The following is a 24,763-nucleotide window of genomic DNA, read 5'->3' as shown; positions in this document are numbered from 1 at the left end:
TTATTCATTGTTCACTAGACAGCATGGCAATTCATTTACTGCATTGATGATTTACGTTGATGACATATTGATTACTGGGAATGATTTGGAGACTATTACTGCACTTAAAACTTTCCTACATAGTCAATTCCGTCTCAAAGATCTTGGAGACTTAAAATATTTTCTTGGCATTGAAGTTTCGGCTTCCAAACATGGAATTTTTATATGTCAACGCAAGTATGCCCTGGAAATTATTGAAGACGCAGGGTTACTAGGAGCTGCACCTGTAGACACTCCCATGGAAAAAGGTTTAAAATTATCAGATCGTAGTGATTTGCTCAAAGACCCCGGAAAGTATAGAAGGTTGATTGGTAGACTTATATATCTCACTTTTCACGGCCTGACATTACTTATGCAGTCCATGTCCTTAGCAGATTCATGAACCAACCTAGAAAAATGCATTGGGAGGCAGCGTTGAGAGTGGTACGTTATCTAAAAGGCGCTCCTGGACAAGGTCTGTTCTTCTCTTCCATTAATGATTTAAAGTTGAGAGCTTATTGTGACTCTGATTGGGCGGGGTGCCCTGTCACTAGAAGATCTACCACTGGGTATTGTGTTTTTCTTGGACCTTCTTTGATTTCTTGGAGGTCAAAGCGTCAAAAGACAGTATCTTTGTCTTCAGCAGAGGCGGAATATCGTGCTATGACAGGAACATGTTGCGAGTTGACTTGGTTACGTTATCTGCTTAGAGATCTAGGCCTATCTCTTCATGAACCAGCCCTGCTGTTTTGTGATAACAAGGCTGCACTACACATTGCGGCCAATCCCGTGTTTCATGAGCGAACTAGGCACATCGAGATGGATTGCCACTACATTAGAGATAAAATTCTAGATGGTTCTGTGTCCACAAGATATGTGAATTCAGCTTATCAGCTTGCTGATATTCTTACTAAACCTTTGGGGAAAGATATCTTTGTTCCTATGATTCGCAAGTTGGGAGTGCAAGACATCCACTCTCCAACTTGAGGGGGAGTGTAAGGAAACTAATCATCTGTCATATCTTTTGTATTATAGCAGATCTATATGTCAGCTGTGTAATAGTTGTAACTTTCCTTCTAAGTACCTTAGGTTGTAAATAGGTAGTTCCTGACTTGTAGGTGTTTGGCTCCAATTTTGTTGCAGCTGGTCAACAGTCTCTTTTCTTGCGCGGGCGTGCCAGCACCGTCGGGTGCGGTCGTCGGGGGTGTCCCTTGACCTGACTTCTGTTGAGCGATTGTAGACGAGGAGAGCACCAACCTCGTCGCGGGATTCTTTGTGCCTCGTGGTGAGGACTTTTGTTGAGCTTCTTGAAAATCACAATCGATACTCGATGTTGTAGATCGAGCAGAGCGAGAACCACTGGGAAGTGAGGAGAACTTGCTAAAGAGTGACTTTAGCTTGGCTGGGTTGCTAGGGCGTTACCCTTGCTTGGCTGGTTCTGTAACCGTTATGGTTGCGGCACTACCGTCGGCTCCCGAGGAGACTAGGACCGAAGTACGTTGGCAGAGGGTTTGGTGGCACTGAAAGTCAGCTTCTGAGAAGACTAGGACTAGGACTATGATCACCGGTAAGAGAAAGAGAATGAGAGGAGTTGCTCTTAGAGAGGTTGCTCTAGAGAGAACTTAGATCATCTTAGAGATGTTTTGATGTTGTGAATGTGTGTCTCTAGAATGAGAGGAGAAGGTGTTTATATAGGGAAGAAAAAGAAGAGTGAAATGATGAGTGGAAGAAAAATAATGAAAGTGGAGTATGAAAGTGATTTGTAAAATATGGAAAAGATAGAGAAATGATGAAATGAAAGCAAAGCATGAAGGTGCAGAAACATGGAAGTGATGATGATCTATTAAAGAGATTGTAGTAGAAAAATATATCCAAGGAAAAAAAGAAAAGCATCTAGCTTTCTTCATGTGGGTAGGAAACATGAACATGTGAATATTAAGCTGGTTTTAGGTCAGTTTCTGCCCCTTTATTCCTTCAATTATTTCTCCAACAAGACTTCAGAATGAGCCTTCGACTTCTTCATAAAAAATGTTCCACTATGAGTGTAGATCATCCTGACAAAGTTTCAGAGCTTTATTCCATGCGGTTGGGCCGGAAATGCTGCTGGACCTCTTACAGGTCCAGTTTTCCAGTTTTGCTTCTGTAGAAAATTGGACTGATTGTTTGAAGGCCTTCCACTCAAAACTAGCTCTGTCACTCTTCATAAGAAATTATCCTTGGGATGTCTAGTATTAATATGGAAAGTTTTAGCTCATTTAGATTTCATTTGGTTAGTCTGCCGCCCCTCCTTCCTTGTTTAGCTCGGTTTCTCCTAGCCGAAGTAGGAAAATGTGCTAAAGTTAACTTTTCATGCTTCCATGCTTCCATAGTAGGCTTTATTTAGCCTCTAAATATATATTTCGAGCTTGTCGACAATATATAGCTTGAGCCACTGACATTGGCTCAATTTCTCCAACACATGCCTTGTCAGGCCAAAATGTTCATTTTGGGTCCAAACAGTAGGAGCTAATTGTAATCACTCTTGTATAAAAGTTACGTCTCAGCATCAATGAAATTATCTCTTCAGCCTATTGTTTTCTCCTTCTTTCACTATGCAATACTTGTAAAAGCCTCTCTGGACTAGTTCTGTGCAATAATTGTGAAAGCCCTTTTCGTTTACTTGTTACCATTGTCTGTATACTTTCTTGGTTTATAACTATTGACCATTTGTGTGTATTTTATACCTTCTTCAACTGTTTGACCGAGTCATTTCAAAATCAACAAATCTTGAAACCAAGTTGGAATGAGTTTCGTTTCTTGGTTTTGTTGGGATTCGATCAAGTAGAGTTCTGCTTTATATGTAGTGGATGATCTAGGTTTGTTTTTTTTGTATGAAGAGACTCTGATCGATATTAAAATTTAGTTCGTAATCTTAGCTTTGGTTTGTCGTTTCGATGCTCCAAATAGGAAAATACATGCCCTCTGGCCTGTTTGTAAAGTTTATCTCTCTTCCCCCAAAATAAGGTTTTGGAATGATCCATGAGCTCAAGCTATTGCGCCTTTTTTTGTGTCACAAACTCATTTAAAAACCATGCAAATCGACATTGCTCTTTACCTTTATCACCAGTCCATTAAACAATCAAGAGAAGACAAAGAAGAGCACATGTTATTTGTTTCATAAATAAAAAACTCGCTTAACTATGTCTTCAAATTCTTCTTCACAAAAACAGGAAGAAAGCAAATCCAGGGGCCCAAGAAAAAGATGAAATGAGGTTACCAATATCCGATTCCCTACTTTGACCTGTTTGTCCTACTTTATTTTCAAATAATTCAATCTTGGTTTGATTAAACATCACTCAAATGACACATAGTTATAGCAATGCCCTCTAAAATAATGCATAAACCACTGTATTTTCTTCAGTGTAGAGGATTTGCTCTTTATCATCCATGAAAGTTCTATAGTGCTCTGAGTATTGAAACTCCGGAGACTTCAGCAATTATATTAGTCACTAAGAATCTGTATGAATACAATGAATAGTAGTAGACTACTAACTGAAGGGTGATATTGCTACCTGTATTCTGTAGAACATGTGTTCAATAGATGGAAACAGTCTACCATTTTTGTCATTGGTCTTTCTTCTTTTTTAATCTTTTTGTATTCTAGGAGGGTTCCAGGAACTTCATATGGATTTAGATAGTACTGCTGTCAATTTTTTCCTTTTGAAATCGGGTCTGATTAATTAGGCACCAAGAAAATCTTAATCTACTTTTAGATATTGGACAAGATTGACCAGGTCACCTAACAATGACTAATGCAGCCACAAATTTCACACCAACTGACCAATTGATTCCTGGCAGATTGCAAACAGCTTGCAAAGTTAACATCTGGGGTCACTTTTGAGAATTAAAAACCACAGAGGCATGTGAATTCAGGAAGCAAAACACTGAGGCAACTTCAATGATTGATTTTTACTGTATGCTTCCTAGACCAAGAACAATGTTCTAGCTACATTAAGCATTAAGCAAGAAACATCAGAAAAATAATCATCATAAGTTGTTCAGTAAACAACATGTTCACTAACTTCTTTCTGTATTCATTCTTGTTATGCACTTTTCTTCATTGTTGCATTGCTAAAGATACAATAGCATATAACAGTTTGATTAGTGATGACAAAGGTGATACTATTGTTTCATCAGGAGAAAAATTTGAACTTGGGTTCTTTACTCCTAATGGAAGCTCTGGTACTAGAAGATATGTTGGAATTTGGTATTACAGATCGAATCCACTGACTGTTGTGTGGCTTGCAAATAGAGACAACCCTCTTTCAGATACTCGTGGAGTTTTCACTATTGCAGAAGATGGAAATCTTAAGGTGTTGGATGGCAATAGAAAAACTTACTGGTCATCAAGTCTTGAAAGTTCATCATCAATCATTAGGACAGCAAAGCTCATGGACACTGGCAATCTTGTTGTGAGCAATAGAGAGCAAGGAAACAACTCGGTTCAAATTGTCTGGCAGAGTTTTGAAAATCCAACCGACACATTTCTTCCTGGCATGAAAATGAGCGGAAAATTAGTACTGAGTTCATGGAAGAGTTATAATGATCCAGCAACAGGAAATTTCACATTTCAGCAAGACCAAGAGGAAGCGAACCACTTTGTTATCTGGAAAAGATCGAGAAGGTACTGGAAGAGTGAAGATTATGGCAACTTCATTAGTTCTGATGAGATGGCTTCTGCAATTCTCTACTTGCTATCAAACTTCACCTCTACAGCAGTCCACAATGACTCTGTGCCATATCTCACCTCCTCATTATACACTTCTACAAGGCTGGTTATGAGTTTTTCGGGCCAGATTCAGTATCTGATGTGGGATAGTGAGAAGGTTTGGTCTTTGATATGGGCAGATCCTAGAGATAGATGCAGTGTGTATAATGCATGTGGAAATTTTGGTAGCTGTAACAGCAAACATGGTTTGGTTTGCAAGTGTTTGCCTGGTTTTAAGCCTAGTTCACCGGATAATTGGAATCATGGAGATTATTCAGGCGGATGCACTAGGAAGTCAACATTATGTGGCAACAATGCTGAGAGTGACACATTCTTGAGCTTAAAGATGATGAAAGTGGGAAACCCAGATTCCCAATTTAATGCCAAAAGTGAAGTGGAATGCAGAGTAGAGTGCCTTAACAACTGTGAGTGTCAAGCTTATTTCTATGAAGAGGTGGAGAACAAAAAAACGGGTGGGAGTAGTAGTTCAACATGTTGGATTTGGTCACAAGATGTCACCAATCTTCAGGAGGACTATGACGGTGGCCATAATCTACAGGTTCGTGTAGCAGTTTCAGATATAGGTATGTTTCTTTTTCTTTAATTAAACATGCTTGAGTCATGGCCATACTCAAGTATCAGGAGATTTGTTGAAGATAATTAGTTTTTATAATTAATAGATAATAAACTGCTTTATATAGTAAGAGGTCTACATATTCTTTTTTGTTCAATGCAATGATATGTGAATCAGAGGTGATGTGCATATCAGTGGTCTTAAACATTAACAATAAAATGTAGGCCACTCAGTAAGCATTAATCTACTCTAAATTGAGCTCCAACCTTGTCTAAACTAATTAGACAATATTAATCACTCTGGCTTTTCTGATTATATGGAGTTGTAGCTCATTCATATGACTAATGAACCCATTACATTCTATTTTAGATCGATTGTCATCATGTGTTACATGACCTTTGTTAGACAATCACTTAGGCCAAACCTTTGTTCTTTAGTGTTAAATTTCAAGAACTATATTTTCACAGAATCAACAGCGAGGAGCTGTGGAAGTTGTGGCACAAACCTGATCCCTTATCCCTTAAGCACTGGACCAAAGTGTGGTGATGTCACCTACTATAGTTTCCACTGCAATATTTCAACTGGCCAGCTGAGCTTTGAGGCACCAAGCGGCACCTACCATGTCACAAGCATCAACGCGGACACACAAACATTTGTCATCCAAGCTAATGATGCAGATGAATGTAGAGATAAAAAATTTCTGAAGCTCATCCAGTCTTCTCCATATAATGTGACAAACATGTGCAATGGTGATCCGACCCGTTTTAGTCCTGACTTGTCATTTAAAGGAGGATATGAAGTTGAAGTTGCTTGGAAGTCACCCTTGGAACCACCTTGTTCCTCATCTACCGACTGCAAGGACTGGCCTCGTTCGATATGTGATGCTGCTCTAGATGGGAAGAATAGGTGTCTTTGCCCTGGAAACTCAAAATGGGATAGCAGGAGTTTAAATTGTACTCAAGGTAAGCATGTTTACACTGTGCCAAACTATGCCATGATTATACTTGTGGTAAATGAGAGATAATGCATGGATACAAATGAAATTTGCTAAAATGAGATAGAATTTGGCTTTTATGAAAACAGAGTATTTTATTCATGTATCTATCTTCAAAATTAGAATCAAGTTGGCTTGACAATAACTTATCTGTCTTTGTATTACATACTGATAAAACCACATACATTTTTAATTGCAGAAGACCAATGATTGATTTGTTCTCTAATTTTTTCAGAAGTTGGCCACAGAAAGCAAACTGGTGAGCAAGGGAAGATGACCCTAGCTCTAATCATTGCAGTAACTTGTATAAGTGTAGCTGTTCTAGCAATTCTTTCAAGTACCTTTGTTTATGCTTATATATGGAGAAGAAGGCGCATTAAGACACAAGGTAACTAGCATATATACACCACAGTAGTCTGTTTACAGCTTCGTTAATATGATCTAGATTGTTTCTGATGAAGTTTTCCTTGAACTCTATCAGAAGGCAGGGCAAATCTTCAAAAGTGTTCAACACTTTATCACTTTTATGACAGTGAGAGAAAAGTCAAGAACTTGATTGAATCAGGCCGATTCAAGGATGACGATACAGAGGGCATTGATGTACCTTCTTTTGATTTGGAAAGCATACTGGTAGCTACAACATGCTTCTCCAATGCAAATAAACTTGGACAAGGAGGATTTGGTCCTGTTTACAAGGTAATGTCCCTTTACTATATACACGTCAGAGGGAAATATTAACCGGTTCCTGATGAATAATAGAACTATGTTTGGCTTGTACTATCAGGGAAAGCTTCCGGGAGGAGAAGAAATCGCTGTAAAGAGGCTCTCGAGTTGTTCAGGCCAAGGCTTAGAGGAATTCAAAAATGAAGTTTTGTTAATTGCCAAACTTCAACATCGGAATCTGGTTCGACTTTTGGGCTATTGTGCTGAGGGAGATGAAAAGATGTTAATCTATGAATACATGGCCAACAAAAGCTTAGACTCTTTCATCTTTGGTTAGTCTCTACTTTGATCTCCAGAAATATACATTGCATGATATCCTACAATATTGATTTATAAATACTAACTTAAACGTTATTCTCTTGGATGAAAAATAATGCCTTGAAAGATCGAAAAGTATGTGTATCATTGGACTGGAATACACGCTTTAACATCATCTTAGGAATTGCTCGGGGGCTTCTTTATCTTCACCAAGATTCTAGATTAAGGGTTATTCATAGAGATCTGAAAACCAGCAACATTCTACTGAGTGAAGAGATGAACCCCAAAATATCAGACTTTGGTTTGGCAAGGATCTTTGGAGGCAATGAAACTTCAGCAAACACCAATAGAGTAGTGGGAACATAGTAAGTTTAACTAGATGGTATTTATGGTTTTCATCAGAGCTAATTCTTGGTCACTTCTCAACCAAAAACCACAAAAGGGTCTGCATTTCTAGTATATAAAATATATGCACTGACTCCACATTCTTTTATTGCAGCGGCTATATGTCTCCAGAGTATGCATTAGATGGGTTATTCTCAGTAAAATCTGATGTTTTTAGCTTTGGTGTAGTTGTGATTGAAATCATCACTGGGAAAAGGAACACAGGATTTTATCAGCCTGAAAGATCTTTGAGTCTTCTTGGCTATGTGAGTGATAGAAACATTTCATAGTGGCTAGCTAATATTTAATGTCATCCTTACATCATAACACCTTCTGTAAATTTATACCAGGCATGGCATTTGTGGAAAGAACAAAAGGCATTAGATTTGCTAGAACAAACACTTGGTCACAGCTGCAACAAGGATGAGTACTTCAAGTGTGTTAATGTTGGGCTCTTATGTGTACAAGAAGATCCCGGTGATCGGCCAACCATGTCACAAGTGGTTTTCATGCTCGGAAGTGAAACTGCAACAATTCCAACCCCTAAACAACCCGCTTTCGTTGTTAGGCGATGCCCTTCTAGTTCTAGCAGGGCTTCTAATTCTTCAAGCAAACCAGAAACGGTTTCAAACAATGAGTTAACTGTCACCTTAGAAGATGGTCGATAGCAAAAACATTGTATCGATTTGATTTTGTTCTTTATGTAATCCTTATTCTCTCTATCGGTTGAATGTAACGTTAAGGTATGCTCTTTTTCAATGATCAGAATCTTCAGAGTTCAGTGTTGGTGGTGTTTTTTTGACAATCAAACCAAACCCATGCTACAAATTACATCATGATCGTTGATATCGTCAAGGTATCGGATCAAATCATTTGTCAAGGTATACAAATGATTTGATCCGAAACTGTAGTGTTACAAGAACTTTATTAAACTAATCTTTACTTTCTGAACCAAAGTCGATTAAAATTGATCATCTTATTCTATTTTCTTTTAAATGGCAACAGTAGCTTTTTTTATTTTTTATTATTGAATATCCACCTTTATCAATTTTTGTTAGCAAAAAGTGGCTTTTTTTTTTTTTTTTTTTAAAGCTACGCCTTAATCGGGCCTCTTGATTTGTAATTTTGTATGTCCACATATCCTAGTTTGGGTTCCATAATGGGGGTCTTAAAATTAGGCTTGTTTGTAGCGATTGGAAATATGGAGCTCTCCATTTTTCTTTTTCGGGATGAAAGAGGCACTCTCAGGCTCTCAGCTGGTTGGTGCTTCGATCACACAATAATAGAATGATATGATTATCACTTTTTGTACCAAATTCCAGTGGGTTGAAAAACAGAAGTTATCATCACCCTTTTTCACATTCATTCATTTGGATGTGATCATTCTAGTTTCTCAGGGGATGAAACATTTTCCAGAGACAGCAAGGATTCGGGGTGACCTCTATAGGACAACTTATTATGTTATGGCCATAAAAGGGGGAAGTTAATTTTCCGTTTTAGTTTTATGTCTGTTTGGGCCTGTCCAACAGATTGATTATATGTTCTACTTTCAGCCCATTGGGCTAGCTGTGGGGCAGCTTAATTGATCCCCATTTTCCAAAAAAAGAAAAAAAAAATGTTGTGGCCATAAAAGGCTATTTTTCTAGCTGATTGAGCAAGTTAAGTGCGCTCCCTACAACAGAAAGTAGCTAGCTAACTAGTCTCATTTAAATCAGATATTTACGGTGGGAATTGAAGTGATGAAAAGATTATATCTTTGCAATGAACAACTGTACTCTTGAGCCTCTTTATGCTGTTTCTGCTTTCAACCTGGGTCAATTTAGTTTTGGTGACCATAGAGGCTTTCCTTTGTAGTTTGATTCTTTTGTCTTCAGAAAGGCGGAAAAAAAAAAAGACATTTGCACAGGGTTTTGTGTGTGTGTAAATGACAAGCTGCTGTTTTTGGTATGCATTGTTAGATACGATTGTAAGTATTTATACTTGTGAATATTTGTACGTATCTTTAAACGTTATCTAAATCATATTTTAATTATAATATTTAATTTTATTGTATCAATTTATTTTTTTCATTTAACAATGGATAATTAGATCCTGATGTCTGTGGTAGTAAAATATTTTGTCATTAGTACCTCTAAAGCAAAGAAAGCTGAAAATAATAGGGTTGTTTTTTACTCAGCCAAATGACACAGTTAATAAAAGGTATTCAAAAAGGGGGTGCCCTTGCACATCTAATTTCATCAAGTGTACCCTTGTGGAATATATTAGTGAAACATCATCCTACAAAGGAGCTATCTACGTTTTCAATTTATAAAATAATTGATGGAAAAATTAATGATTTGACAAGATTGATTAAATTGGAATGTCATAGATATATATGATGAAATTATAAGTGTAGAGACACGACTGATTTAAAGTGTAAAGATAAGAGAGGTAAAATAAAATTAGCACAATTTTTAATTATGAGTCTTCCGTTGAGCTCGATATTTCGAATTTCCTGTTGTTTATATAAGTACATCCGCATGCCTTTGTGGACTAGTAAGTCCTCGCAAAAAAAAAAAAAAAAAAAAAAAAAAAAAAAAAAAGACAAATAGTAGAGATGCAATTGTTTCTGTTAAGAGTCTATAGATCGGGATGAATGCATCTCCTCTATCTTTTCATGTACTATTCCTTTGTGGACTGGTAAGTCTTGGCGACTCATTGAGTCATTTGTAGAGGCTCAGACAAATAGGTAGAGGTTTAGCCAAAAAAAAAAAAAAATCGGTGGAGATGTAATTGTCTCTGTTAAGGGTCTATAAATCGGGATGGGTGCTTCTCCTCTATCTTTTTCTAAAACGCCCGTTGTTTCTTGCTTTCCCATTGATTGACAAGTATCTTAATTTTTGCTTCACATTAAGCCTTAATGTGAACAGGGTATTGACGTTAGGAAAATTCTTCTACCCACTCAGGTGAGGTGGGGCCTGATGCCTGATGAAGTGCATCCTTTCATTTCAGTGGGGCCAAGATATTGGCGTTAACGTTTCATTTGAAAACAAGTGCAAGGGAAAGAAAAGTAAATAATGGAGGTAGAAATAACGGGTTAAATTTTAGACAGTTGATTAGGTTAAACATGGTAATAATAAAGTCTTTGCTTGGTAAACATCTTTAAAACCCAGATTTACCGAGAGGCCGCAAAAACTCAAACCTAGAATTCACTGGAATAGAAGAAGTCATTTTTGGGAGTACGTTTCTTTGAAGTCCAAATAGTGAAACATTATAGAAAAATACACATACGGTCGAAATTGGACAAAAACCCAACAAGAAACGTAACAAAGATCGAGTCATCGAAAAAGTTAAACATGACTTTTAGCCCCTAGTAGACTTGACGTAAGGATATTTTGCAAATTTCTGATATGTATCCAATATGGATGGACCCATGAAGTAACATGCAGAACTGATATCTTGTGGGTGTGAGTTGGTAGTTTTCTGACCAATTTTGGGGTTTAATTTGTTCCTCAGTTTCATTCTCTTCTAGGAATTTTGTGGTTGTTCTTCATTTTCTGGGTTGTTGTACTTACTAGGGGCCGATATACACTCTAGTCTCATATGTGAACGATCACTAGCTTCAGTGAGTACAAATTATATTTACCTTTAAGTCTAAGGCATAAACCTTTTTTTCCTTCACCTTCTTCCCCTGTCTCTCTGTTTCTGAATGGGGTGGCTCTTGTATTACCTTGTAACAGTACTGCTCTTATCACATATCCTGTCATTTTGTACCTGCCAAGACAAGATAGGACCAGGGCAGTATATCAGTGGTAACCTAACTATGGTTTCTTCCCTTGGGACCTTTTCATTAGGCTTCTTCAATCCTAATGAAAATTCTACTAAATACTTCCTTGGTATACGATTCAATACATTCCCAAATACTGCATTAGTATGGGTTGCTAATAGAGAATCTCCACTTGATTCTCCAGGTTTCTTTATGCTCAGCACGGATGGAAATCTTGTGGTGTTGGATCAGACTAGAAATCTTGTCTGGTCAACTAATGCATCAATATCTGCTTCTGCAATGAATCACACAACTGGATTACTAGAGGATACTGGAAACCTTGTTCTGAGCTTTGAAGAAGTCACTTTGTGGCAGAGCTTCGATCATCCCTCTGATACTTTGTTGCCTGGCATTAAGATTAGCTTGAACAAAACGACTGGCCAAGAAAGGCGCCTTACATCCTGGGCAGCGCTTGATGATCCACAACCCGGAAAGTTCACCTTCGGCATAGATCCTAAAGTACCACTTCAGGTCATTATCCAGAAGGAAACTACTACGTATTATAGAAGTTCTGTGGCTATTGGCAAGGATACAGGAGCAGAGTTTCAAAATCCAGGTGGAACTGCGTATTTCCTTTCATACAACTTTGATGTTGATGAGGTTTATCTTGCTTACAGTGTCTCGGATAGCTCATTAAAATTGAGGGTCTGGTTGGATCCTACAGGGCAACTTATACTGCTGCTGTGGCAGAGTTCTAGTAAAACGTGGTTGGAACAGGCGAATTTACCTTCGGATAACTGTGATTCTTATGCTCATTGCGGTCCCAATAGTGCCTGTAGTAAAGGTGAACCCCTGTCATCATCATGCGAGTGTTTGACTGGTTTTACAGCCAAGTTTCCTAACCAATCGGCGGTGGGGGATTGGTCCAGTGGCTGCGTTACGGAAAAGGTGTTGACATGTGGTAACGGCATAGAAGGTAACTTCTCAAAGCTTGAAAGGGTGAAACTGCCGGATCATTCTGTTCTGTTAGACAATAGGAGTATGAGTGCATGTGACTCTGAATGTCGGCAGAACTGTTCTTGCACAGCTTATGCTTATCTAAATGCAACAGACGGAAGTAATACTGGGAAATGTTTGGCATGGTTCGGCGAATTACTGGATCTAGTAGAGGATAAAACTATTCCTGCAAATGATATTCATATTCGTGTTCATGGCTCCGAACTAGGTATATAATTCGTTTTTTGCTATTTTCTGTATGGATCTGTGAAGTAAAATCCTTGGCATACTGTTAAGTTGAGATTACACTCATTAACCAGAAACTGACCATTACTTGGAGCTATCTTTATTAATAGTTAACCACCAGATCTTTGTCTGTTTTGTAGGCAAGGGTCTTTCTGTTAATTCCTTGAAGCGGACCCTTGTAATTGCAATAGTCTTTGCAGCAGTTGGATTGCTTACAGTAACTTTTGGCTATTTCTTATGGAAGAAAAAATTGGGAAAGAAAGGTCTCTCTCTCTCTCTCTCTCATGTGCAGGCACATGGATTCTAGTAATCCATCCAAATAATATTCTAACAGTAATACTGAAACAGGGAGGATAGCAGGAAGAATGAGTGAGAATATAAGTAATGTTAGTGCAGGAGGTGGGAAGAAGGGTACAGAATTACCACTCTTCAGTTTAAGGAGTATAGTAGCTGCTACAAACAACTTTTCCGAAAAAAATAAACTTGGAGAGGGAGGATTTGGCCCTGTTTATAAGGTAACAGTTCTATGATATGCTCTTGATGCAAGTACATTCTTCTCCATTTTGCTATTTTTTCTTGTTAGTTTCCCAAATTAGTTTTGAGGGTAAGGTTTGTTTCTCTTTGCTTTCTTCCACTACAGGGAATTCTTCCAGAAAATCAAGAAGTGGCCATAAAGAGGCTATCGAAGAAGTCTGGGCAAGGACATCATGAGTTCAAGAATGAGTTGAAACTTATAGCCAAACTCCAGCATACCAATCTTGTAAGGCTATTGGGTTGCTGTATGGAAGAAGATGAAATGATATTGATCTATGAGTACATGTCTAATCGAAGTTTGGACAAATTTTTATTTGGTATGCATGCTTATGACTTCTAAGATTTAAGTTTTTGACAATGTGACGTTAAGTTTGAATTCTGCTAATTCTTTTGTTCTTTGTTCCTATTCTGTACAACTTTTCGTATGAATGCAATTCAACATTCTGCTAATTCTGCTACTTCTTCTTCTTTATGATCTTTCCAATCAGATCCTTTTGAAAAGACAAAGTTGGATTGGAATACACGCTTTCGAATTATACAAGGTATTGCTCAAGGAGTACTATATATCCACAAGTACTCTAGATTGAAAATTATCCATAGAGATCTAAAAGCAAGTAATGTTCTGTTGGATGGAACAATGAACCCCAAAGTGTCTGACTTTGGAATGGCGAGAATTTTTGATATAAATCAAATTGAAGCAAATACCAACAAGGTTGTTGGGACATAGTAAGTATATATAGCCCATGATTTCTATCATTTAAATATTTAAAAACAATATTGATGCTCATTCCTATACTATTCTTGCAGCGGCTACATGTCTCCTGAATATGCACTCTATGGTCATTTCTCTGAGAAGTTGGATGTATTTAGTTTTGGAGTATTGTTGTTAGAGATTATAAGTGGAAAGAAGAATGCTTCTTTTTATCGTTTTGAAAATTCACTAACACTTGCTCAATGGGTAAGTACTAGAAATTACTTGTTGGTTTCTAGATTGTTTTCAAGCCTTGCATATTACTTACGTACGCAATTTTTAAACATAAGGTGAATCAGAATGCAAGAGGAAGATTAATGAGATTATATGTACATAAATCTTAGGTATGGGAATTATGGAAAGAAGGTAGAGGAGTGGAGATAATTGACGCAACAGTAAGGGAAACATGCCGGATTCATGAAGCTTTGAGGTGTATCCATGTCGGGCTTTTGTGTGTTCAAGAAGCTCCAGCTGATCGACCAACAATGTCATCAGTGATTCATATGCTCGAGGTCGATGAAACTACATCACTTCCACCCTCCAAAGAACCTGGTTTTTCAACATGTAGGAATTCAAGTCCTGTTACCACTTATTCTAACAATGTTGTTACTATTACTTTGCCAGAACCTCGATAGAGCTTCAATAATGTTTGCATTTGAAGTCGGATATTAAAAAAAAACATAGAAACAGGTATTGACATATCCGTTGCTTAATTGACGAAGTGATACTTATATAGTTTTTCAAAAAGGGAGCTTCTATTCATACCTCCAAAATTGGCATTTGGACCTCTTTCTTTTTTCAAGTGATAGTTGACTTTATCAACTCATGTCAAATTACCAATAAAGACACAAAAGAGAAAAAACAAAATTAAAAAAAGTCTTTTCCCTTTTAGAGGTATGAAATCAACAAATATTCATCCTCATGCCATTTTTTACCTTTTGTTTTTGTTATGATCTTTATCCTTACCAAGCAGCGGAGAAATCAACAGACTAGTTCCTTACTTTGCAGTTCCTCGAGTCAATTTCGGATATACAATATTCTCTAACCAAAACACCAACAGACCACTTTTGCTTAAAATCATACTCATCCATTGGAGAGTACTGTTTGAGCTAATATATGAAACGAGGGAATCTTAGGAAGTTGAAAAAATGAACTGCTCTTAGCCTCTAAAGATGCGTATGCCTACAAAATACAACAATAAGCAGGGGGGGGGAGAGAGAGCTACCAATTGAAAGATTTTTTTTTTTTTTTTTCAGCTTAGTTATATCAAGAGTAAAATAATATTGTGAAACGTTCAAAAATTGATGGAGGTCTAACTACCGATTTTGGAGGTATATAAATAGAATACTCTAAAAAAAAGTTTTTATTGATATTATTGGATGATGGGTATTATGGGAAAATTAGGGAGGTGTAGATAGCATATTGGTTATTTGTAAAAGTAAGTTGGAGGTCTATTAAGTGAGGAGGTCTAAATACCAATTTTGGAGGTATGAATAGAACCTCATTTTCAAAAATATGTTAGGGTAAAGTAAATATAGTATGCTTATTGACTTGATTAGAAGCCTAAAAGTCTTTAACTCATGAATAATAAGATGTAATAATGTGATGGCTCTTGTCATTCACATTCTTAGGTTATGTAGGTTATGGTTTTGAAAGGTTTAAGTAGTAATTGTGAGTAATGGTCTTAGTAATTATACTAAATCTTGATGTTAAGCTTACTAGCCTCATACCCGTGCAATGCACGTGTGATTAGTGAATGCCCTTCAACTGTCACCAGCTTCATTAATTTTATTTTTTTTGTGTTTATGTTTTTTTATTTTTATTTTATTTTATTGAATAACTATTTAAATGATTTCATTAAAAAATTTATTTTCTAGACTAAAGAGTATTAGCATTTCACTTTATAGTATAGATAGATAGAGAAAAGTTGATTGTAATCAAGTAATTGAATTGAATAAAAATCGAATCACGTAATATCTGAGTATATTATACTTATGGACTAAATACTCGTTACTCCTCATACTTTTGCATGAAAAACAGTTTAGTCCAAAATTTTAAAATTAAACAGTTTAGTCATTATTCTTTCTACTTCTCACACAACAGGTCCTAAAATGACTATTATACCCCTCACTTTTTATTTTTTATTTTTTCTGCCTCTCTCTCTCTCTATATATATATACACATGTGTATATATATATATGTGTGTGTGTGTGTGTATATATGTGTATATATGTGTGTGTGGGTGTGTGTATGTATATATATATATATATAGTGTATATGTGTGTGTGTGTATATATATATATATATGTGTGTGTGTGTGTGTGTGTGTATATATATATATATGGGATATATATATATATATATATATATATATATATATATATATACATATATATATATACAGATCCTATCCAGAGCGGAGCTCCACTTTGAAATTAACGTGTGAAGTTTGAGTTTTCGGTCACTTTTCGGTCGCATATCCACATCTCGACCGTTCAGTTTTTAGGTACTAGTGTATAGATCATCTCTGCAAATTTTCAGCCAAATTGATGATCGTTAAGGTATCCAACTCGCTTAAACCAATGGACGGACTGAATCTGTCAACCTGAACCGTACTAGCTTTAAGGCAGCTATCAATGCCTTAACGATCATCATTTTGGCTGAAAATTTGCAGAGATTATCTATACACTAGTACCTAAAAACTAAACGGTCGAGATGTGGATATGCGACCGAAAAGTGACTGAAAACTCGAACTTCACACAATTAATTTCAAAGCGGAGCTCCGCTCTGGATAGGATCTGTATATATATATATAGAGAGAGAGAGAGAGAGAAATAAAAAGTGAGGGGTATAATAGTCATTTTAGGACCTGTTGTGTGAGAATTAAAAAGAATAAGGACTAAACTGTTTAATTTAAAAAATTTGGACTAAACTGTTTTTCATGCAAAAGTATGAGGAGTAACGAGTATTTAATCCTATACCTAAAAAGATATTTTTGATAAATCTTCGTTTGTAGTTCCCATCCTCATATTAAAAGTTCCGCAATTTCTAAGCTAACACTGACAATAACATAAAAGGATCAAATAATAATTGAGATAGTACCGGTCAAAAACAACTCAAAAAAAGAAGAAGAAGACGACAAAACTGGTCAAAGTGATCAATATATAATATCGTTTTTGAGTCGAAAAAGTAATCCATTATACAATTCAGCAAACACATACAATAACAACTTATCCAAAGGGGCCTACAGAGAAAGTCATTACTTAGCGTACACTACTAGCGTACCCTAAACCCTATACACTACTCGATCTAGTATACCCTTCCCACAAGTATTCTACAAAAGCTATTACACCCACATTTTAAAACAATTAAGCCTAAAAACAATAAAATTTAGTAATCCGACGACGAGATAATTTTAACAGCAGAGCTACAAATCCTTATGTCGATCTTCTCCACTCATGTAGAAATAGAAGCAGGTGAAGCGTCCTCAATTGAGGTGATCACCTCGTCAACTAAAATAGGAACCTCCACCTCTCACCAGCCTCAACCATAAGGACAAAACAAGAGGCCCAATAGGCCTTATGGACACAGCACGAAAGGCCAGGCCCAAATAGGGGAAACCCTAGGTGAACAGACCACCACAGAATTACCGCCACCATCAAGCCGCCGCCGCTGCTGTCAGGGTTAGGAGAAAAGCACTACTGGCCTTGTGTAGAGCCCCCCACGCCGCCTCCACCATCGAATACGAGATACTCCGCCGTCATCAGCCAGAAATTCATGCCCGCTGCACCATCCCCGAATGCACTACTACCACCGTTGGAGGCGAAGAAGACTGCGAAGTCCGCACCTCGCCCAGAGTCGTAAATCCACATAGGATTGAACGCAGCTCCACCACAAAGCGCTACCGCTTCCAGCAGAAGCAGGAAGCCAAACGCCGCGCCGCTCGTCCCCCGAACAAAAAAAGAGAAGCAAGCGAGAAGGTTTGTTGTCGCTGCTCGCCGAAGAGAGGGCAGACACTCCAGACACTATCGTTAATTGAACGACTTATGACGAGCATATGACGAGCCCACACTCAGTAGGCACGGGTAAAGTCTTGACTAGGTAGCTGCGGTAAAGTAGGCACGGGTATTAACTTCAAAGCCCACACTCCCCACAGTAAACATATGACGAGCCTCGAGGACTTGACTTGCAGAAAGACTTCACATTTCAGATATGTTTGCAGTGACCAGATCATGGAATTAGTACTTCCTCTCTGCCCAATTTAAGAGATGAAACAATTTGGGATTTTGTCGGTGTTCCTCTCACTAATAGTTCTCCCTATCCAATCTCTAAGTTCGACCAACACAACAACATGCCCCATAGATTTTAGCTATGTTCTTACTGTCCCCTTCAATTCCTCATCGTGCAAAAACTTCGAATTCCCTACCAAAACCCCCGAATTGGACGTCATTAAGAACTCATGTTGCCGTACCCTTTTATCTGTCCTTGGGATAGGCCTTGCTCAACACCTCAAAGACACTTCTCTTTTTCTACTCCCCAACATAGCCACATCAACGTCTTGCCTCCAAGACTACCGGTCCAAGCTCACCTCTATCTCCCTCCCTACCTATGTTGTTGATTCTTGCTTTGAGCCTTCACAGTTTATCACCAGCCCCAAAATCTGTGCAAGTATTGAGTCTTCCCAAGATTGGGTAGACAAGCTTAACCATAGCACTGCACTTGACTCTGCATGCAAGCCAGACCTCATGGATCACTCATCCTGCGATGCTTGCGTGGCGGCTGGCTTCAAAATTCAGCAACAATTAATCACCGTTGATGGTAACACTTCTCACTCTAGAGATTGTTGGATCTTTACAGTTCTTTATGCTGCTGGTATGATCAATGAGCTTGGACCTGAAAGTAGTGGCTCTTTATCGTGTATCTTTGGTTTATTATTGGATTCTCATGTCAATTCGAATAGAAGGAGCATTACCACTCTTGTAATTATACTAACCTCAGCAACAGCCGGATTTCTTATAATACTCTGTTCCTCTTTCTTATGGAAGAAGAAAACTCTGAGAAACAGAAGGTATTTCTCTCTCTCTCTCTCTTTCTCTCTCTCTCTCTCATGTGCTATAGTAATCCAAAGAAGGGGAAAAAAAAAAAAAAAAACCGAACGCTTTAACAAATATATTGAAACAGGGAGCACAGTAAGAGAACCATAAGGAAGTTTAATGCTGGAGATGGAGAAAATGATACAGAGTTACCGCTCTTTAGCTTAAGGAGTATATTAGAAGCTACAGACAATTTCGCTGAAGCTAATAAACTTGGAGAGGGAGGATTTGGCCCTGTTTATAAGGTAACAACTGTGTTCTCCAGATGCAAGTACACTGTTTGAACAAACGCAGCTATGATAAACTCTTTAGATAGTTAAATCGTGATCCATGAAAGGTGGTTCTTTTTCTGCCCGATTTTTCTTCCTTTACAGGGAATTTTTCCTAAAAATCAGGAAGTAGCCATGAAAAGACTGTCAAAGAAGTCTGGTCAAAGACATCCAGAGTTTGTGAATGAGTTAAAGCTTATAGCCAAGCTCCAACATACCAATCTTGTTAGGCTCCTGGGTTGCTGTATTGATGAGGAGGAAATGATATTGGTTTACGAGTACATGCCCAATCGAAGTTTGGACAAATTTTTGTTTGGTATATACTCATCACCTCAAAGATGAATACTTTGATGACATTAATTAGTAGTTGTTGCACTTAATATTGTTCTTCATTTTCTTCACTGTTTGTTCAATCAGAACCATCTGAAAACACAAAATTGGATTGGGGTAAGCGCTTTCGAATTATTGAAGGTATTGCTCACGGAATACTTTATATCCACAAGTACTCCAGATTGAAAATCATTCACAGGGATCTAAAAGCAAGCAATGTTCTCCTGGATGAAGAAATGTACCCCAAAATTTCCGACTTTGGAATGGCAAAGATTTTCGAGAAAAATCAAACTGAAGCAAATACAAACAGGGTTGTTGGGACATAGTAAGGGTTAATAGCACATTACTTCAATCGTTTGAACATTATGAAATTAGTATTGTTGCTTACTTCTATACGATTAATTCATGCAGCGGTTACATGTCACCTGAGTATGCAAGCTATGGTAATTTCTCTGAGAAATCAGATGTATTCAGTTTTGGAGTGCTGCTGTTGGAGATTATAAGTGGAAAGAGGAATGCTGCTTTCTATCGCTTTGAAGATCCATTAACTCTTGCAGGATGGGTAAGTGAAAACTCGAGGTACTTTTTTTTTTACTGAATTAGAAATTGTAGATATAGTGTTGACTTTCAATTAATATCTACAAGCAACAACAAAGTTTGTTGCTTTCTTCTGCCACTAACTTTATTAGCTAGCTTCAAAGCTAATTGTATAGTTATGCAAAATTGATGGGTTTATGTGTGTCAATCTCAGGCTTGGAAATTATGGAAAGAAGGAAGAGGAATGAAGGTGATTGATGCCTATGTGAGAAAGGAATGCCCACCTCATGAAGCTTTAAAGTGTATTCATGTGGCTTTTTTGTGTGTTCAAGAAGATCCAGCTGATCGACCAACAATGACAACTGTAATTCACATGTTGGGCCATGAGACTACATCACTTCCACCCTCCAAAGAACCAGCGTTTTTGGCACTTAGTAATTCCAGTGTTGTGGGTTCATCTCCATCATTTAGCACTTTTTCCAACAATGCACTCACCATTAGTATACCAGAAGGTCGATAGAGGTTTTATGTACGTCTTTTGGTCGGACAGCCTTTTGCAAGATACACCTTCAGTTTCACAAATTGATGTACAAATAGTTTCGATTAAAACCTTTATTTGGGTTGTAACCATTATATTGCAAGTGTTACATGTTTTTATAAGCCAAGCTTCAACATCTTACTTTTTTGAAGTAGCAAGTTCAAGCATCCAAGTCATGAATGTATATAACTCACAATTTAGTCTCACACTTGTATATACACTATGTTAGAAGCTTATAAAGAATAACGAGCAAAATTGTGAAAGGATAAATTTCTTCTATGGTACTTAAAGTTTGTAATAATTTTCAGCAGTTTGGTACTTATTATTGAATTTTTTTTTTTTTTAATTTGGTGTTAGTTCTCAATTGCAGGGAAAAAAAAAACTTTTTAATTGGAATACATTTATCTATTGTGCTATTAAAGTTGACCCTTATTGGATTGTGAGTTGCATATGATAGGGAGCTACGTAAGGATGGCACCGTCAATTAATCAACACGTAATTTAGTGTACATTTCTGAAATTGCAAATGGTGACCGATGATTCATAACCAAGTCTACACCTAATTCACACACAAAACAAGTTAGGTCCTTCAATATATACCTTAAGATTGGACCTCATAATTTGTATGTCCACAAGTTTGGGCTTCAGAATTTAACCCCAATCTCATAGGTTAAAAGGCTTCGCAAGCGGAAGCCTCTTTGGTACTGATGGTATACCGTATTCCTATGCTGGCTTGGTCATGCGTTACCAATGCCCTTAAGCTCATAGCTGTCTCAGGCTTCTGTTGTACATAGTGTGTACGATGCCTGGTTGATTACTACTCGTACGAAAGAATATAATCTCAGTTGTCAATGCCGGTGGAGTGTTCGATAAAATGACTGAAAGGCAACAAGCCGAGAAGGCGAGAACAACATAGAAAAGCACAAACCGGGGCCCAAATGAGAGATCAAATACTAACCCAGATAGAACCAGTCAAAAACCACCAGGAAAAAAAAAAGATAAAACCAGTCAAGATGACTAAACAGAAAGATATGGATTCTATATTGCGGTCCAGTCAAATGATCAATCATAATATCATACTATATTCTTCCACAGGTGGCAAAAGAAAGATTTGAGGCATCAGAGATCTTAGAAAGGTACAGTTTTGACTTTTAGCCACTGGTAGACTTGAGGTGCAATTCTCAGATTCAGATGTGTTTGCAGACATCAGATTATGGAAATGGCCAAATGGGATTTTGGTCATAATAAGGTTTTGGATTAAATTATGTTTAGTCCCTGTATTAAGACTCTTTTTTCATTTCAGTCCCTGACATTCTCAATTAATCTGAAAAGTCCCTAACGTCAAAATTTTCATCTGATTGGTCCCTCCCGCATCAAATTAGGAGTTGGCCTCAGGTGAAATGTCCAATATACCCCTATGTTATTTCTTTTTCCTTTTTTATTTCTTTTTCTCCTTTTTTTTCTTTTTCCTTTTTAATTTCTTTTTTTTCTTTTTTCTTTTTCCTTTTTAATTTCTTTTTTCCTTTTTTATTTTTCATTTTTCCTTTTTAATTTCTTTTTTTTCCTTTTTTCTTTTTCCTTTTTAATGACCATCATATCCTGCTGCATCGGTAGCGCCACGTTGGCGAACCAATCCAGATCGACCCAAAACCCCAATTCTTGTTCTCCAAGCCGGTGGCCCTTTTTTTTTCTTTTTTCTTTTTCTTTTTCCTTTTTTATTTTTCTTTTTTCTTTTTCCTTTTCCTTTTTTATTTTTCTTTTTTCCTTTTTAATTTCTTTTTTCCTTTTTCTTTTCTTTTTTCTTTTTTCTTTTTCCTTTTTAATGACCATCGTATCCTGCTGCATCGGTAACGCCACGTCGGCGAACCAATCCAGATCGACCCGAAACCCTAATTATTGTTCTCCACGCCAGCGGCCATTTTTCTTTTCCATCACTATTCTTCTTCTTCACTTCTGGTTTTGGTCAACTTGGCCATCAAAAACCATCATTTCAACCAGACCCAAAATCCAAATCACCATTTTGAGCAAGACCCAAAAACCTTAAGATCTGAAAAAATGGTAGTTTTCAGTGAAAATTTTCCAAATTGAGGCTTGATGTGGAGAGAGAAAGTGAGATTTGAGTGGGAGAGAGAGAAGTAGGCTGTGAAAACAAGAGGGGAGTGGTTTAGCGGCGAATTTCTGAGCTGATTGGGATCTGCTTGTGTTTGGGAGATGGAGGCGAGGGCGGATCCCAACAAAGGGAGATGGCTTCAGAGAAGGTGAAGAAGTGATCGATCAGCTCCTAACCTCTTGCTTTTGCTCGATGTCCATCTCTGCACCGCCAAGCTAGGTCTTTGCTGGGTTTGGTTTCAATTTGGGGAGAGAAACAGATGGGTTGTGGAGTTTGATCGGAATGGGATTGGTGGGTTGAGAAAGGAGAAAGTAGGCAAAACGAAAAGAAAAAAAAGGAAAAAAAGAAATTAAAAAGGAACAAGAAAAAAAGAAGAAAAAGCAAAAAAGAAATTAAAAAGGTAAAAAAGAAAAAAAAGGAAAAAAAATTAAAAAGGAACAAGAAAATAAGAAGAAAAAGCAAAAAAGAAATTAAAAAGAAAAAAGAAAAAAAGGAAAAAAAGAAATTAAAAAGGTGTTAATGCTTTGATCCGTGGGGATCTATTTAACGATAAGTAAAAGAGAGAGAGAGAGAGATTGACACAAGATGTATAGTGGTTCGCCTCCGCATGAGCGGGAGACTACGTCCACTTGAAAGCTTATTCTAGTGTGTCGAGCCTTGCGGCCCAACGAGATTACAAGGGATGTAATGGGATGTCTTGAGTTGTGGGAGGGGGCATTCCTTTTATAGATGAAGGAATGCCCTTCCTATACTTATTCTTCGATGTGGGATAAGTTTTCACATAATTCTAGTATAGAAAGCTTAGAAGCATGTAGAAAGCTACGTTGTGGTGACATCTTGGCAGGGGCAGGAAGGTGGCTTCCCGGTGGCGGATTTGTGACTTCCGGATACCGCCGCGTAGCCTGAACATAGGGCTACACGATGCATGTCTCGGTTGGGCCTTGCCATGTCTTGTGGATGTCCCAAAGTGGGTGTTACTTATGCTTGGTGACGTAGTAAATCCTCCATATTGTTGGAGGTATGTACAAGTCCCCGAAGTCCCCAAGTAAGAGGAGCTTCTTGGTTGGGGAGTTATAACCACGAAGTCGTCAAGCATAAGTAACCGGGCGGCACGGGGCCCCTACAAGTCCCCGAACTCCGTAAGCAAGAAGGGACTCGTTAACCTGTACAATCAAAGACAAGAAGACAGGCATAGAATGCTCGGTGCATTGGGCAACAAATGCGAGTTGTATTGATATGCGTTGGTATATATAAACGTATGAGGTGCGTGATACATGTTGATGTATACACGTGAATGGCGTCTAGGACGATCGATTATGACGTACAAAACTCGAGAGCGCGTATGGCCGTGTGAGCATATGGATTGCATATAATAAATGTAAGATGTATGAGCGCTGCGAAGGTAAGCGTTTGTAGCGTATAAATGAGGAGTACGTGAACGCTTGTGTTGGTTCGGTTGTCGCTCGTATTAATGGAACGCGAAAAGAATTCAATTTGTCGGGAACGACAAATGGTAGAAGAATTCCATGTTCCATTAACGTGTGGTGTGTCGAGTAGACAGGAATGTGAAGATTTGGGAATGCCGGGAAGGCGTGAGCGGGACGCTCAAGGGGGATGAGCGAAAGCTCAATGGGTTGCCGGGAAGGCATGAGCGGGAAGCTCGTGAGCGGAAGCTCAATGGGGCGCCGGGAAGGCATGAGCGGGAAGCTCGTGAGCGGAAGCTCAATGGGGCGCCGGGAAGGCATGAGCGGGAAGCTCGTGAGCGGAAGCTCAATGGGGCGCCGGGAAGGCATGAGCGGGAAGCTCGTGAGCGGAAGCTCAATGGGGCGCCGGGAAGGCATGAGCGGGAAGCTCGTGAGCGGAAGCTCAATGGGGCGCCGAGAAGGCATGAGCGGGAAGCTCGTGAGCGGAAGCTCA

At 38.1% G+C, this 24,763-nt stretch overlaps 3 protein-coding genes across 9 annotated transcripts; all 3 read left to right on the top strand.

The window, feature by feature from the left end:
• Positions 1-3,922: 3,922 nt before the first annotated feature.
• LOC133726092 (G-type lectin S-receptor-like serine/threonine-protein kinase At4g03230) lies at positions 3,923-8,479 on the top strand. 3 transcript variants are annotated; one of them, XR_009854649.1, is made up of 8 exons: positions 3,923-5,349; positions 5,807-6,301; positions 6,569-6,721; positions 6,815-7,029; positions 7,118-7,328; positions 7,442-7,679; positions 7,888-7,964; positions 8,049-8,112. XR_009854649.1 is itself a non-coding variant. In XM_062153562.1 (8 exons), exons 1-8 carry the CDS (start codon positions 4,068-4,070, stop codon positions 8,364-8,366), a joined length of 3,063 nt encoding a protein of 1,020 aa, XP_062009546.1. In that variant the 5' UTR covers positions 3,923-4,067; the 3' UTR covers positions 8,367-8,479. The 3 variants fall into 3 exon arrangements, 2 of the variants coding, with proteins under 2 accessions (XP_062009546.1, XP_062009547.1); XM_062153562.1 differs by having other exon boundaries at positions 7,814-7,964; positions 8,049-8,479; XM_062153563.1 differs by lacking the exon at positions 7,442-7,679 and having other exon boundaries at positions 8,049-8,479.
• Positions 8,480-11,131: 2,652 nt separating this feature from the next.
• On the top strand, positions 11,132-14,732 carry LOC133726093 (G-type lectin S-receptor-like serine/threonine-protein kinase RKS1). 4 transcript variants are annotated; one of them, XM_062153567.1, is made up of 8 exons: positions 11,132-11,302; positions 11,649-12,668; positions 12,826-12,948; positions 13,034-13,200; positions 13,326-13,536; positions 13,708-13,945; positions 14,027-14,177; positions 14,315-14,732. In XM_062153567.1, exons 2-8 carry the CDS (start codon positions 11,657-11,659, stop codon positions 14,603-14,605), a joined length of 2,193 nt encoding a protein of 730 aa, XP_062009551.1. In that variant the 5' UTR covers positions 11,132-11,302; positions 11,649-11,656; the 3' UTR covers positions 14,606-14,732. The 4 variants fall into 4 exon arrangements, with proteins under 4 accessions (XP_062009551.1, XP_062009550.1, XP_062009549.1 ...); XM_062153566.1 differs by having other exon boundaries at positions 11,132-11,489; XM_062153565.1 differs by having other exon boundaries at positions 11,132-12,059; positions 12,168-12,668.
• A 2,385-nt stretch (positions 14,733-17,117) lies between these two features.
• On the top strand, positions 17,118-20,944 carry LOC133726095 (probable receptor-like protein kinase At1g11050). 2 transcript variants are annotated; one of them, XM_062153568.1, is made up of 6 exons: positions 17,118-19,038; positions 19,152-19,308; positions 19,438-19,648; positions 19,750-19,987; positions 20,074-20,224; positions 20,414-20,944. In XM_062153568.1, the coding sequence occupies exons 1-6, from the start codon at positions 18,239-18,241 to the stop codon at positions 20,717-20,719; spliced, it is 1,863 nt and encodes a 620-aa protein (XP_062009552.1). In that variant the 5' UTR covers positions 17,118-18,238; the 3' UTR covers positions 20,720-20,944. The 2 variants fall into 2 exon arrangements, with proteins under 2 accessions (XP_062009552.1, XP_062009554.1); XM_062153570.1 differs by having other exon boundaries at positions 20,074-20,241; positions 20,414-20,598.
• The last annotated feature ends 3,819 nt before the right edge of the window (positions 20,945-24,763 follow it).

Source organism: Rosa rugosa, chromosome 1 (genome assembly GCF_958449725.1).
Source record: "Rosa rugosa chromosome 1, drRosRugo1.1, whole genome shotgun sequence".
Taxonomy (NCBI): Eukaryota; Viridiplantae; Streptophyta; class Magnoliopsida; order Rosales; family Rosaceae; genus Rosa; species Rosa rugosa.
Note: the sequence above shows the minus strand (reverse complement) of the source record. Positions and strands in the feature narration are given on the sequence as shown.